Raw genomic sequence first — 14,473 nt, forward strand, 5'->3', positions numbered from 1 at the left:
TCAGCGGGTGACTGGGCTCAGCGGTTTTACTATACAGCCCATTGAGGGGGAATTATTCAGAACGAGGAAAACGCGACGAAGAGAGCCGCAAAATGTAATTGTTTCATTCTCTCTACTCCAATATTTTTACAGGATATTCTTTCTATCCAAGTATTTTCCCCAACTGCTAAATAAATGGCATGGTCATGACAAATAACAGTCTTGTGGTAAATGGAATATGAAATCATAGAAATGCACTTATTCAGGACGACATGGCAAAATTACTCCATAATGGTCAAAACTGTTGAATTCACCTTTACTGTCGCACCTCCCGAACGATATTTTATGACACCTAAATCGGACATATGTCATTTCCCTTCCCCGGCTTCGGAGAATGTAAACAAACCAAGGGGCGTGATAGGTAGCCGACATGATAACCCGAACCGAGTGATGTTTCAAAGTCTTCGAAGCGGAAAATCACACATAACTAGCCCGGATTATTTGACATGACGACTGGGTTGTCGATTGTTTTCGCAGATCGGCAAACCGCCCGGCGGAGAGTTATTTACAGCTCGTTCCCTGGAGGAGGGAGGCTGCAGCTAATGTGCATGAGGAAAGCTTTTTACATCCCAATCAATGATCAAACGTTAGTAGTCCTTTATTTAAAGAAAGTTTGTAGTGTTTACTTTGTGATCGCTGTATTCGCATTTGACATAATACAAAACAAGATGTTTACTCACTTCCTCGTTAAGTCCAATAGTCCCACAGTAGTAGGGCTTGTTTTGGCCAATATCCACGGTGAATGGGAACCTTTTGAAACTCCAAAAAGGCGCACACACCTCTCCCTCATACAGCAAGATTTTTCTGCAGCCGTTTGGCTGGCGTGATGCGAAAAATAAACGTATTAATCCGAAAAATCAGCTGAATCCTTACTCCTCATACACAACAGTACGCTGTATAGTGAAGAGGACTCCTTCACCCGTACATGTCACAGCGCCCTCCTTCTCAATGCAAGACCGAAGGTGGAAGTCACTCATTTCCATGGCGCGGGATTAAAAAAACTAAATAAATATAGCGATCGCTTCCACACACATCCAAGCGGTCCATATCATTCAGGAGCATAAAATACCGCGTGTATTATGAAATAAACATGCTTTTTTGTGTCACATGCACTTTAACGGTTGATTCACAACATTAAATGACCTCCAAACATATCAAAGGTTACTATGTTTTTTTGTTTTTGTTGAAAAATGGAAAAAAAAACATGAAAGGGAACACCAGTTACTTTGCCAAGTAACTTTTTTACTACTGTGTGTGTATTTTAGTAGTTAGTCACTACAATAGCCAAAGAGCTAAGAGGCATTTTAACAGTCGAAAATGTTTACATTTTAAGTGTTTATTTCATTTTCTTAAAAGCAAAATAAAGGCAGTTTTTTTTTTTTTTTTTTTAATGCAAAACGCAAACCGAACCGAAACCGTAATCCCATAACCGAGGTTCAAACCGAACCGTGGGCTAACTGAACCGTTGCACTCCTAATAACGACGTTGAGTCGTTATCATTGCAAACGTTTCAAAGTTTTCTTATTTGTTATCACAGATGGACGCTCGCTGACCAAAGAGCAAGAAAATCAATACCTAACTGAGTAAGTAAAGAAACGTCTGTCAAGAAAGGCATTTTTCTTCTTTCTTTCATTCTATAAACTCTCATTGCCAGAGCAACATGGCTGATGCTAACCATCATCCTGAGCCTTCTGCTGTTGCTCAGCTTGCTAGTTCTAGCGGCGTGGCTATGCAGGCGCTCGCCGGCGACCGACTTGCGTGCCAGCTACTCCTACCTGCCTTTGATCACCACGGACTGAGGGGTGTCTGTGAAATGCGAATTGTTCTAGCTCTCTGGAATTAATTTCATCCAGAACAGAAAGCTAATTGAGAAGTTCCGGTCATTTCCAAACACTGGAAAAGCTCAAAGCTGTAAGGTTTGTAGCTTTTTTCACTTTCATCTGTCAACGTTGCACTGTACTTTGATATGAATCAAGGGTTTAAATATTTTCAGGGAAATTAGGACTGACTTTGCTTTTCGAGTTCACACTTAGCAGACATTCCAGACAGAATGATTGTATTGTAGATTGAGGGATTTCTCAGGAATACGTGCTGCTGCTACCTTTGAGCTGATAAAATGCAAATATTGTCAAATTATGTTTGTAGAACTATTTCAATATTAGTTGAGGGAATACTAAACAATTGAAAAAATAAAATACTTGTTTTTCCTGTTCTGACAATTTTCGTTGGTTTAGTGCGGGAGTTGGCAACCCATGTTTTGAAAGCCGCATGCGGCTCTTTAGCGCCACCCTAGTGCCTCCCTGGAGCATTTATAAAAATGTTTCAAAACGGAAAAAGATGGTTGAGAGAAATACATTTTTTGTTTTGGTATGGTTTCTGTAGGAGGACAAAAATGACACAACCATTCTTAACGTTTTCCAATGCTGTAAATTGTGGAAAAAATATTAAATTACAACATTTCTGTCAATGAAGATTTGCGTCATAGCCTGTTACACACGTTTCTATCAGGGCGGGATGCCAGGCAGGTGGCTATTGTAAACAAACCGGCAGCCGAGTATCCTTAGAGGGGCGCAAAAATAGATTTAAGAAGTGGATTGCATCGCCAAACTCCACTACTGCTGCATGTTTTGTTGCAACCTGGGAGATAATAAATTGAGGAAAACCACATGGTGAGTACATGAAGGAGACATTCATCAACATATCAGAACACTTATTTGCAGACTTCAAAAACAAAACCGAGATAATAAAGAAAATCAAAGACATGCCCAGATAAGGGGCGTGTTGTGTATGTTCCATTTTGTTGTTTTTTTGAAACCTCAAAATAAAAATGACATCAAAAATCGGATTTCTTTATTGAATTTCTATAATTTCATAAAAGCAATGAAACAATTCCTTAATATTGTAACGAAGTTAAGCTTGAGGTGGCATCATACAACAGAGTAGTCACATGGTGCGTTGGATGCACTGCAGGGAAAAAGGCTCATTATTAGGCTTTTTTAAGGCTTTTAATTTTTTGCAGCTCTTGGCATATTTGTTTTTTGTTTTTTTGGGCCAATATGGCTCTTTCAACATTTTTGGTTGCCGACCCCTGGTTAAGGGAGAAAAGGAAAAAAACTGGTAGAATATAATGGCACTTTGTTGACGCTAGAGGACGCCAAAGCGAAATAAGCAAGTAAGGAGGGTAACTATTCTCTACATTGGAGCTTTTACTTTTTAGCAGGGCTGTCAAACGAATAAAATTTTTAATCGAGTTAATTACAGCTTAAAAATTAATTAATAGTAATTAATCGCAATTCAAACCATCTATAAAATAAGCCATATTTTCTGTTAATTATTGTTGGAATGGAAAGATAAAGACACAAGACTGATATATACATTCAACATACAGTACATAAGTACTGCATCTGTTCATCATAACAATAAATCAACAAGATGGCATTATGATATATAAAATATGCCATATTTTTCTGTTAATTATTGTTGGAATGGAAAGACACGACACAAGACTGATATACATTCAACATACGGTACATAAGTACTGTGTTTATTATAACAATAAATCAACAAGATGGCATTAACATTATTAACATTCTCTTAAAGCGATCCACGGATAGAAAGACTTGTAGTTCTTAAAAGATAATTGTTAGTACAAGTTATAGAAATTTTATATTAAAACCCCTCTTAATGTTTTCGTTTTATCAAAATTTGTAAAATTTTCAATCAAAAAATAAACTAGTAGCTCACCATAGTTGATGTCAATATTTACACAATGCTCATGGTGCTTAAACTCATAAAATCAGCACTAAAGCACCAGCAGATGGAGACAAGAAACACAAGTAACAAGTGGACATGACACTAGGCTGTCATTTAATGTGTTTTAGCAGGGCATGTGCGTTAATTGCGTCAAATATTTTAACGTGATTAATTGTTCATCATCGTGTTCAGCTGCTTTACATGAGTGCAATAACTCATATTCTTTATTCTTGTTTTTTTTACATAATGCACAACTCAGATTGTATGTTTTTTGTGGAATAATCTAAATGTGTTAGGGTGTGCGGGAGCAGGAAGGGATCCCAGTGCAGACAAACGGTTCTGGAGAGTAGTATTTTATTAGCGATCACGAGAAAGAGCGTGGTGGTTGGAAGTTTGCTTGGCTCGGGGTAGTTGAGCTGACGAGGAGGCTCGGAAGGGAGGCAGGCGAGGAATCCGACGAGGGGCGCGCAGATCAGGTCCTGGAAACAAAAGATATCGTGAGCCGGAGGTAAAAGCCAATAGGTACACTAGGGATGCGAGAATCAACTGACGTGGAAAACAGACAAGTTGTTCGGGCGACGTGGTGGTGCGTCCGCTGGGCTTTTAAGCTGGCTGCTCCACCCGTCTGACGTTCGACCTGTAATCAGGCAAAACTCCCCTCACCTGAGGCAGGGCTCAGGAAGGAGGGACGGAGGCCCTAACAAAATGTAACATGTATTTGTTACAGTGGTATGAAAAAGTATCTGAACCTTTTGGAATTTCTCACATTTCTGCATAAAATCACCATCAAATATGATCTGGTCTTTGTCAAAATCAGAGATGAAAAAACAGTGTCTGCTTTGACTAAAAGCACCCAAACATTTATAGGTTTTCATATTTTAATGAAGATAGTATGCAAACAACGACAGAGGGGGGAAAAATGAGTAAGTGACCCATCACATTTATTACTTTGTGCCCCCGCCCCCTAGACGCTTCCTGTAGCTGCAGATCAATCTGGCACATCGATCAGGACTAATCTTGGCCCGTTCTCCTCTATAAAACTGCTGTAGTTCATTCAGATACCTAGGATGTCTGACATGAATCGCTGTCTTTAGGTCGTACCACAGCATCTCAATGGGGTTCAAGTCTGGACTTTGACTTGGCCACTCCAGAACGTGTATTTTGTTCTTCTGATACCATTTTGAAGTTCATTTATTTCTATGTTTTGGATCATTGTCTTGTTGCAGCATCCATCCTCTTTTTAGCTTCAACTGTCTGACAGACGGCCTCAGGTTTTCCTGCAAAACATCCTGATAAACCTTTGAATTCATTCTTCCATTAATGATTGCAAGTTGTCCAGGCCCTGAGCTAGCAAAACAGCCCCAAATCATAATACTCCCTCCACTATGCTTCACGGTGGGGTTGAGGTGTTGATCTTGATGAGCTGTTCCATTTTTCCTACACACATGACATTGTGTGTCGCTCCCAAACAATTAAACTTTGGTTTCTTCAGTCCACAGGAATTTTTGCCAAAACTCCTGTGGAGTGTCAAGTGCCTTTTTTTGCGAACATTAAACAAGCAACAATTATTTAAAAAAAAAAAAACATTTTTAAGACAGCAGAAGCTTCCTCCGTGGAGTTCTCCCATGAACACCATTCTTGGCCATTGTTTTACATATAGTTAAAGTATGCACAGAGATATTGGACTTCTGCGAGTGATTTCTGTAAGTCTTTAGCAGACACTCTAGGGTTCTTTATGACCTCTCTCAGTATTCTGCGCTGAACTCTTGCCGTCATCTTTGGTGGTCGGCCACTCCTTGGGAGAGAAGCAACAGTGCCAAACTATCTCCATTCGTAGACAACTTCTCTGACTGTCGAGTGATGAACATCCAGACTTTTAAAGATGGTCTTATGTCCTTTCCCAGCTTTATACAAATAAACAATCCTTGATCGCAGGTCTACAGACAGCTCTTTTGACAGGGCCGTGATGCACACCTGACGATACTTCTCATCAAGACACTTTTTACCAGGTGTGTGTTTTATAGTGGGCAGGGCAGCTTTAAACCACTCATCAGTAGCCACGTTTACATGCTGACTTTTATTCATACCGATTCAAATAATTCCGAATGGAAATTTTACATCAGCTGTTTACATGTCACTTCATCTATTCCGATCCAGCATTTACATGTGACTGCCTTTATTCCGAAAGGACGTTTGACAACTGCCGTCTGACATGCGCAGATTAATCAAAACAAAGCGTCACGTTGCAAAACATGGAGATCGATCGTCAGATCAGCTGCTGTTTTAACTTTTCGAGTGGAAACAAAACTTCAGAATGATACGCCGTTCATTTAATTAGTTGTGTGGGTGCGCTGTGCGTGTGCTTGGAAGCCATGTTGAAAGTGACGTTACTTACGTCACCAAGTGACGTCAACACGTCAGTACGGAGCATGCGCAGAAAGAACGCAACCAGACACCATTCCGCTTCCCTGTTTACATGATATAATTTTACTTCTAATCGGTTTGGGAAAAGGAATATTCCACCCCTGTGAATCGGAATGAAATTCCATTCGGTTTGGGCCTGTTCATTCCGAATGAGGTGTTTATATGGAACACATGTATTCGGTTTGAACAAATATTCCGATTGTAATTGGAATATTTGGCTCCATGTAAACGTGGCAAATGATTGGACACCCACCTGACTTAAATTGTTCGTTAAAAATTGGTTTCAAATGCTCTTTAAGTCTCCTTAGGCGGAGGGTTCACATACTTATTTTCCCCCTTCTGTCATCGTTTGCATGCTATCCTCATTAAAATATGAAAACCTATAAATGTTTGGGTGATGATGATGAAACTTTTTGATGAAACTAGTTACAACATGGGTGGTTTTAGTTACAACATACACTGTATTTGCATCTGTGTGATTTTGACAAGATTTGATCACATTTGACGGAGATTTTATGCAGAAATGTGAGAAATTCCAAAAAGTTCAGATACTTTTTCATACCACTGTACGTGTTTCGATGCATTTTTATTCATTATAAAAGACATGTCTGAATTTGGGGGGGGCTTGGAACGGATTAGGGCATTTACATGGAAAGCGCGTTTCAATTTACAGAATTTTCAAGTTACGAAACGACTTCCAGAACCAATTTCGTAAGTAGAGGTAACACTGTCCATTGTATTCACTTTTAAATGAAATGCATTTAATTTGGCACACTTGATCAGTCTTGTTGTTAAGAAACCAGCAGACTTTGTAACTCGGAGGACTTTGCCACTGTTTTCAAGTCAGTCATGCTGATGCAACACCACACTAAAAGTCCCTTGTGTGCGCATGTGTGTCATTCTCTCCCCTGGGTGTGTTTGTGTTCAAATACCGACGATCTGACACTCCACCCAAACTATAAAAATATGTGTCATGATAATTATACTAAAATGTGTGAATAAAGGCAGAAGAAAGTCAAAGCTAAAAAAGCAAAAGTGTCACAAGGTTAGTGTGTCTCATCGGCGCCGCCCACATTCCCGTCGGCGTGTTTACGTCCAGAGTGCGGGAAGGTCGTGACCCCGTGGGTCGCCAGAGATAGAATTCAGCTGGGATATTTTTTTCATGCGCTAAGAAACAAAAATATACAGTGCCCTCCATAATTATTGGCATCCCTGGTTAAGATGTGTTTTTTAGCTTCTAATAATTTTTTTTAATTCAAATAATATGGGACCTTATTGGAAAAAAAGAGAAAATTCCAACCTTCAATACAAGTGGATTTATTCAGTGGGGGAAAAAATCCCACATAAAGAAATAATTATTTGACATCAAATAAAGATGTCCCGATCGATCGGGTCCGATCACGTCATTTTCAAAGTATCGGAATCAGCAAAAAAATATCGGACATGCCTTTTTTTAATATATATATATTTTTTAATTAAATCGTTTTCTAATTGTATTTAACGTTACAGACAAAATGTCTTACATTCATCCAGAGTCTTTAGTTTTGGCTTAAAGTAGGGCTATCAAATTTATCGCGTAAACAGCGGTAATTAATTTTTTAGAAATTAATCACGTTAAAATATTTAATGCAATTAACGCATGCGCTGCACGACCCACTCACGCATTGTCGCGTTCAATCTATAATGGCGCCGTTTTACCTATATATAAAGCTAACAGGCAAGATAAAATGAGTAGAGAGAATTTTGGCAGTCTATGGAGCCTCTTTTTAATTGGCTAAAGCCTTAAAATCCCTCTCTCAACAATTAGAAATATCGTGGGAAGCAATGTGGGGAAGAACGGTAGTGGTTGATCTTTTCCTTAACACCCTATGTGACTTCCCAACGCAGAGAAGATATATCAATTGGTGCCATTACGCACAGTCATAGTTACACTTCCCATCATGCATTTGGGCAGAACAGTTAAATGGCTACAGTATCATTTACTGAAAGCTCAACAAATACACTAGATGGCAATATTTAGTCACAATATACAAAGTCACATTTATCCTTTAAGAATTACAAGTCTTTCTATCCGTGGATCCCTCTCACAGGAAGAATGTTAATAATGTAAATGCCATCTTGAGGATTTATTGTCATAACAAACAAATACAGTACTTATGTACTGTATGTTGAATGTATATATTCGTCCGAGTTTTATTCATTTTTTTCTTAATGCATTGCCAAAATGTATATGATCTGGAAAAATTATCGGGAATGATTGGAATTGAATCGGGAGCACAAAAAAAAGCAATCAGATCAGGAAATATCGGGATCGGCAGATACTCAAACTAAAACGATTGGGATCGGATCGGGAGCAAAAAAACATGATCGGAACAACCCTAACATCAAATAATGTGTGTCACAATTATTAGCACCCCTGGTGTTAATACTTTGTACAACCCCCTTTTGCCAACAAAACAAGGTCTAGGCACTGAGATGGCCATGAGAGGAGCTTGATTTTGTGTCTGGTGAACCATTTCTGTGTAGATTTGGCCATATGTTTAGGGTCATTGTCTTGCTGAAAGACCCAGTGACCACCCATCATCATCTTTCGGGCAGTGGGCAACAGATTTTGATTTAAAATGTCCTTGTATTTCAAAGCATTCATGATGCCATGCACCCTAACAAGGTTCCCAGGGCCTTTGGAAGCGAAACAGCTTCACTGACCCACACCCATACTTCACAGTGGGTATGAGGTGCTTTTCAGCATGCGCATCTTCAACGGTCCCAGTTGAAGCCTGGGACCGTGTGCTTTGGTCAGATGAGACCAAGATTGAGATTTTTGGCAACAAACACTCTAAGTGGGTCTGGCGTGCCACGAAAGATGCTCATGCTGAAAAGCACCTCATACTAGGGGTGTGACAAAATATCGAAATGGTGATATATTGTGATACTTTGTATCCCAAAAGGTTATCGATATGCTCCTGTCAAGAATCGAGATATCGTTTTAAAAAGGTGTCAATAAACAAACAAACAAAAAAAAGGCTTCCAATGACGGTACTCAAAGCCCAATCTATTTAGACTGGGAACGTTCGTTCATTCAAAACCTGAGCATTCACAGTCATTCGGTCCAATTTTAGGGGCATTTACAGGTCACTTGCTTTTCATTTTAGGGCATTTACAGGTCATTTCCTGTTGAGTTTCAGTCACTGCCTATTCATTTGGGTGATTCCCAGGTCACTTCCTATTCTGTAACGCAAAATAAACAGCAAGAGACCCATAAAATACCGCAAAATCAACAGGAAGTAACTGAAAATCAACAGGTAAATGACCTTCAATGGCCCAAAATGACTCATTGCCTGGCATTGGCTGCCACTGACGGCCATAGACGTTCAATCAGTTTGAAGTGGGAGGGATGGCAGCGAATGAACATTCGTTCAGCGAATGAACATTCGTTCATTCGCTGCCACCCTCTCAGTTCTACTAGTGATAATCTCATTCCAAATCACAGCAGAAGCTTGTTTACCTGTTTATTAGTTTTTTGTAAAATATCCTAGAATGATTTCCTGACCAATGTATCGAAATCGTTCTATCGCTATATCGTCAGATTATCGTTATCGTGAGCTTTGTATCGCAAATCGTATCGTATTGTGAGGTACCAAGAGGTTCCCACTCTTACCTCATACCCACTGTAAAGTATGGGGGTGAGTCAGTGATGCTGTGGGGCTGTTTCGCTTCCAAAGGCCCTGGGAACCTTGTTAGGGTGCATGGCATCATGAATGCTTTGAAATACCAGGACATTTTAAATCAAAATCTGTTGCCCTCTGCCCGAAAGCTGAAGATGGGTCGTCACTGGGTCTTTCAGCAAGCAAGACAATGACCCTAAACATATGGCCAAATCTACACAGAAATGGTTCACCAGACACAAAATCAAGCTCCTCCCGTGGACATCTTAGTCCCCAGACCTTGTTTTGTTGGCAAAAGGGGGTTGTACAAAGTATTAACACCAGGGGTGCTAATAATTGTGACACACATTATTTGATGTTAAATAATTATTTCTTTATGTGGGATTTTTTCCCCACTGAATAAATGCACTTGTATTGAAGGTTGGATTTTCTCTGTTTTTTCCATTAAGGTCCCATATTATTTGAATTAAAAATATATATATATTAGAAGCTAAAAAACACATCTTAACCAGGGGTGCCAATAATTTTGGAGGGCGCTGTACTTTTGAATTAAAGTCCAAATTTAAAGTCAGACTTCAAAATTTTCAGTTGCTTTTCCCTTTTCCATACTGTACGTTTTGTCCCATTTCCTACCAGGCCCCGAAGAGGTTAGTTATTGACGTGTTCAATGCAGTTGTGCAACATGTGCGAAAACAGCATTATGTAAAAAAGTTCCCACCCCCGATCTGGCGCCACATGTGGAAGAGGAAACCCCTCTCTAAGAATTGTTTTGTTGAACCACTGACACACTGATCGGAGAATGTTTTGTCCACGAGCATTCCTCAGCAACTTGCGTGCAGCAAGATGAAAATGTGTTGCATAAGTATTGTGTCTTACTTTCTTCGAATTATCATGAAATTCTAGGATAGTCTACAAAACAGCTATTAAACAGGAAAAACAAGCTTTTTTCATCTTTACGCTGTGAATTGGAATGAGTTTAACACTAGTAGATGTCCAATCCGTTTGAAGTGGGAGGGTGGCAAACGCTGAAAAACTCACACAAAACTTCCCCAACTCATGTCACACGCGGCGGCGGGCTTGATTGTCTTCACTGATCGGCCAGCCCAAGGCGGCGAGCAAGTTACGGCTCGTCGTTCTGCTGCCCGGTGGGCAGGCAGTGCTCGTCACCAGAGAGAGAAGAGGAAACGCTGAAAATGTAAACAAAACAGTAGTAGTATTATCACCCACAAATGCCAGCCACCTCCTTATTAAAACGTTTGCCATGATCCCAGTGTTTGACTTAATATAAAACACGAAGCTTACTCACTTCCTTGTCCGTCCAATGGCTCCTCGGTTGTCGGACTTGTCCTTAATCATCGCGGCGAACAAGGATCTTTTGGAAATTCAAAAAGCCTCACACCACTCACTCTGGTGTAGCAACAAAAGCCTGCAGCACATTTGGCTGCCATGATGCAAAAAATAAATCAATTAATCTGCAAAATCAAATGAATCCACAGTCTTTCTCCATGTTTTATGGTAATGGCTGTTTTGTGACAATAATAGAATAAATATATCAAACACTTCCACATACTTCTAAGCGGTCCATTTAATTCTGGAGCATTAAATACTTCATGTAATATGAAATAAACATGCTTTTATGTGCCACAGGCACTTTAAATAAACAGTAACTTTTCAGTTTTGGTCGATTGTAGCGACGCGGGTGGAAAAAAGTGGTAGTATTTTGTAAAGCGGGTCCGATCACGTCATTTTCAAAGTATCGGACTTGGCAAAAAAATATCGGACATGCCTTTTTTAAATATATATATATTTTTTAATTAAATCGTTTTCTAATTGTATTTAACGTTACAGACAAAATGTCTTATATTCATCCAGAGTTTTTAGTTTTGGCTTAAAGTAGGGCTATCAAATTTATCGCGTAAACAGCGGTAATTAATTTTTTAGAAATTAATCACGTTAAAATATTTAATGCAATTAACGCATGCGCTGCACGACCCATTCACGCATTGTCGCGTTCAATCTATAATGGCGCCATTTTACCTATATATAGAGCTAACAGGCAATGTAAAATGAGTAGAGAGAATTTTGGCAGTCTTTGGAGCCTCTTTTAAATTGGCTAAAGCCTTAAAATCCCTCTCTCAACAATTAGAAATATTGTGGGAAGCAATGTGGGGAAGAAAAGTAGTGGTTGATCTTTTCCTTAACACCCTATGTTACTTCCCAACGCAGAGAAGACATATCAATTGGTGCCCCTACGCACAGTCATAGTTGCACTTCCCATCATGCATTTGGGCTGAACAGTTAAATGGCTACAGTATCATTTACTGAAAGCTCAACAAATACACTAGATGGCAATATTTAGTCACAATATACAAAGTCACATTTATCCTTTAAGAATTACAAGTCTTTCTATCCGTGGATCCCTCTCACAGAAAGAATGTTAATAATGTAAATGCCATCTTGACGATTTATCGTCATAATAAACAAATACAGTACTTATGTACTGTATGCTGAATGCATATATTCGTCCGAGTTTTATTCATGTTTTTCTTAATGCATTGCCAAAATGTATATGATCGGGAAAAATTATCGGGAATGATTGGAATTGAATCGGGAGCACAAGAAAAAGCAATCGAATCGGGAAAAATCGGGATCGGCAGATACTCAAACTAAAACGATCGGGATCGGATCGGGAGCAAAAAAACATGATTGGAACAACCCTATTATTTTGCCTTAAGAAAAACTACGTTTCCCATGAGGACCAGCGCACACCTGCACAGTGTCGTAAAATCATGTTCTTTGTGTCGCCTGCAGATGGATTAAACGACATTTCTGTTTGCAGCGGCTGTGTGAAGGATGAATAGTAATATGGTAATGAATCCAGTTGTGGCTAAACAATAGCATATGATGGCTAGCAACCGTGTGGCAAGATCGTTTTTTTGAGCAATTTAGTTTTTGTTTTTTTTCATGATGTTAGATTTTTATATTTAATGTTCTGCTTCACAGTTTAAAAATATTAAGTAAACTATCAAAAAGAGTACTTTAGCAAAACTAGCAACATGCTAACGACAAACAAGTTTACAAAGAGGTGAAAACTACTTTTTTCACATTCCAATTTATTCAGATTTAAAAAATATTTTATTCCATAAGGCAATATTGGAATTTAGAAAGTTTTTGTTTCATAATGTTTTGTAGCAATAACCTATTAATGTCGAGCAAACTCTTGTCTTTATGTTTTGTACTTCTGTATTTATTTTCACATGTATTAGGACATACTCAGCCAATCTAATTACACTCTGTTCTCACTGGCCTTACATTGATAAACAAAATTTCCATTAATTATCTGATTGCTGTCAGTCTGTCACATAACTGTCCTCGCTTGGCACGATCAAAACAACCATAAATTGGAATTGGAAAAACACACAGGCAAGATAAGGCCCGCTTCATTGACCTACCGTTTTTCCATTCGCGCGTAATCGGGTCGCACCTGGACATTATATGACATCACAACACTGATAAGAACGTCCTTCATGGCCTTGGCGTTGCATCAGCTCCTACACAACACGGACCTGACAAAACCTTTTTTGAAAAAACGTATTTCACTCATCGCACTCATTGACTTGTGTATCCTCAATAATTCCGCTGAAATTGAATATTTTGGAAGTATTTTATTTGACGTCATTTATAATATCCTCCGATTGACAGAGATCAATATTCGGTAGATGAAAATCACATGATAAATCTGATTAAATTGAAGGTCAACCAAGTTTTCACATCTTTGAAAAACTTGTTTGTCTTTAGAATGTTGCTAGTTTTACTAAAGTACTTGTTTGTTTTTTTATAGTTTACTTCATATTTTTAAAATGTGAAGCAGAGCATTAAAGATAAAATGTAACATCTTGGGGTAAAAAACTTAAATTGTTCCCCCCAAAAAAACAATGTTGACAAAAAAATCTAACTTTAGCTTAAAAAGAAAAAAAAAACAAGTGTTTGCACTTTGCTCTATGTAAATATTAAAAGTTATAAAACAAAGAAAGACAATTGTTTCCAATTTTACCTCATAAAAGCAAATATATCTAAATCTTAACAAACTGGAGGTCAACCAAATGTAGGGGAAAAGGTTTTTACCGCTTTGAAAAATTCCTTTGGTGTTAGCATTTTGCTAGTTTTACTATAGTACTGTTTTTGATAGCTTACTTAATATTTTTGTTAGCATTTTGCTAGTTTTACTATAGTACTGTTTTTGATAGCTTACTTAATATTTTTCAACTGTAAAGCAGAACATTAAAGATACAAATATAACATTTTGTAAAAATCAACACAACGATCTTGACAAAAAATATAACTAGCTTTTAAAGAAAAAAGAAAAATGTTTGCACTTTATTCGACATAAATGTTAAAAATTCCAAATTCCAATATTACCTTTTGGAAGAAAATATTTATAAATCTGAATAAATTGGAGGTCAACCAAATGTGAAAAAAAGTCGTTTTCACCTCTTTGAAAAACGTATTTGTTGATAGCATGTTACTAGTTTTACTAAAGTACTGTTTTTGATAGTTTAATATTTTTAAACCGTGAAGCAGACATGAAAGAT

General features: G+C 38.3%; 1 protein-coding gene and 1 long non-coding RNA gene across 3 annotated transcripts in view; one reads left to right on the top strand and one right to left on the bottom strand.

The window, feature by feature from the left end:
* The window catches only part of nagpa (N-acetylglucosamine-1-phosphodiester alpha-N-acetylglucosaminidase), a 25,426-nt gene extending 16,818 nt beyond the window's left edge, over window positions 1–8,608 (top strand). The window contains exons 10-11 of one of the 2 annotated variants that reach the window (XM_057834099.1): window positions 1,577–1,622; window positions 1,694–8,604. In XM_057834099.1, coding sequence (XP_057690082.1) covers window positions 1,577–1,622; window positions 1,694–1,838 — 191 coding nt within the window. In that variant the 3' untranslated portion in view covers window positions 1,839–8,604. Of the gene's footprint in view, window positions 1–1,576; window positions 1,623–1,693 lie in introns of both variants that reach the window. The other variant, XM_057834100.1, reaches the window with a different exon arrangement.
* The window catches only part of LOC130914679 (uncharacterized), a 13,941-nt gene continuing 3,028 nt past the window's right edge, over window positions 3,561–14,473 (bottom strand). Inside the window, exons 2-5 of the long non-coding RNA XR_009062981.1 lie at window positions 11,188–11,322; window positions 10,920–11,068; window positions 4,344–4,489; window positions 3,561–4,271 (exon numbers count right to left, since the gene is read on the bottom strand). This is a non-coding gene — a long non-coding RNA (uncharacterized LOC130914679). The remainder of the gene's footprint in view (window positions 4,272–4,343; window positions 4,490–10,919; window positions 11,069–11,187; window positions 11,323–14,473) is intronic.

The sequence above is a fragment of the Corythoichthys intestinalis genome, chromosome 4, assembly GCF_030265065.1.
Source record: "Corythoichthys intestinalis isolate RoL2023-P3 chromosome 4, ASM3026506v1, whole genome shotgun sequence".
Taxonomy (NCBI): domain Eukaryota; kingdom Metazoa; phylum Chordata; class Actinopteri; order Syngnathiformes; family Syngnathidae; genus Corythoichthys; species Corythoichthys intestinalis.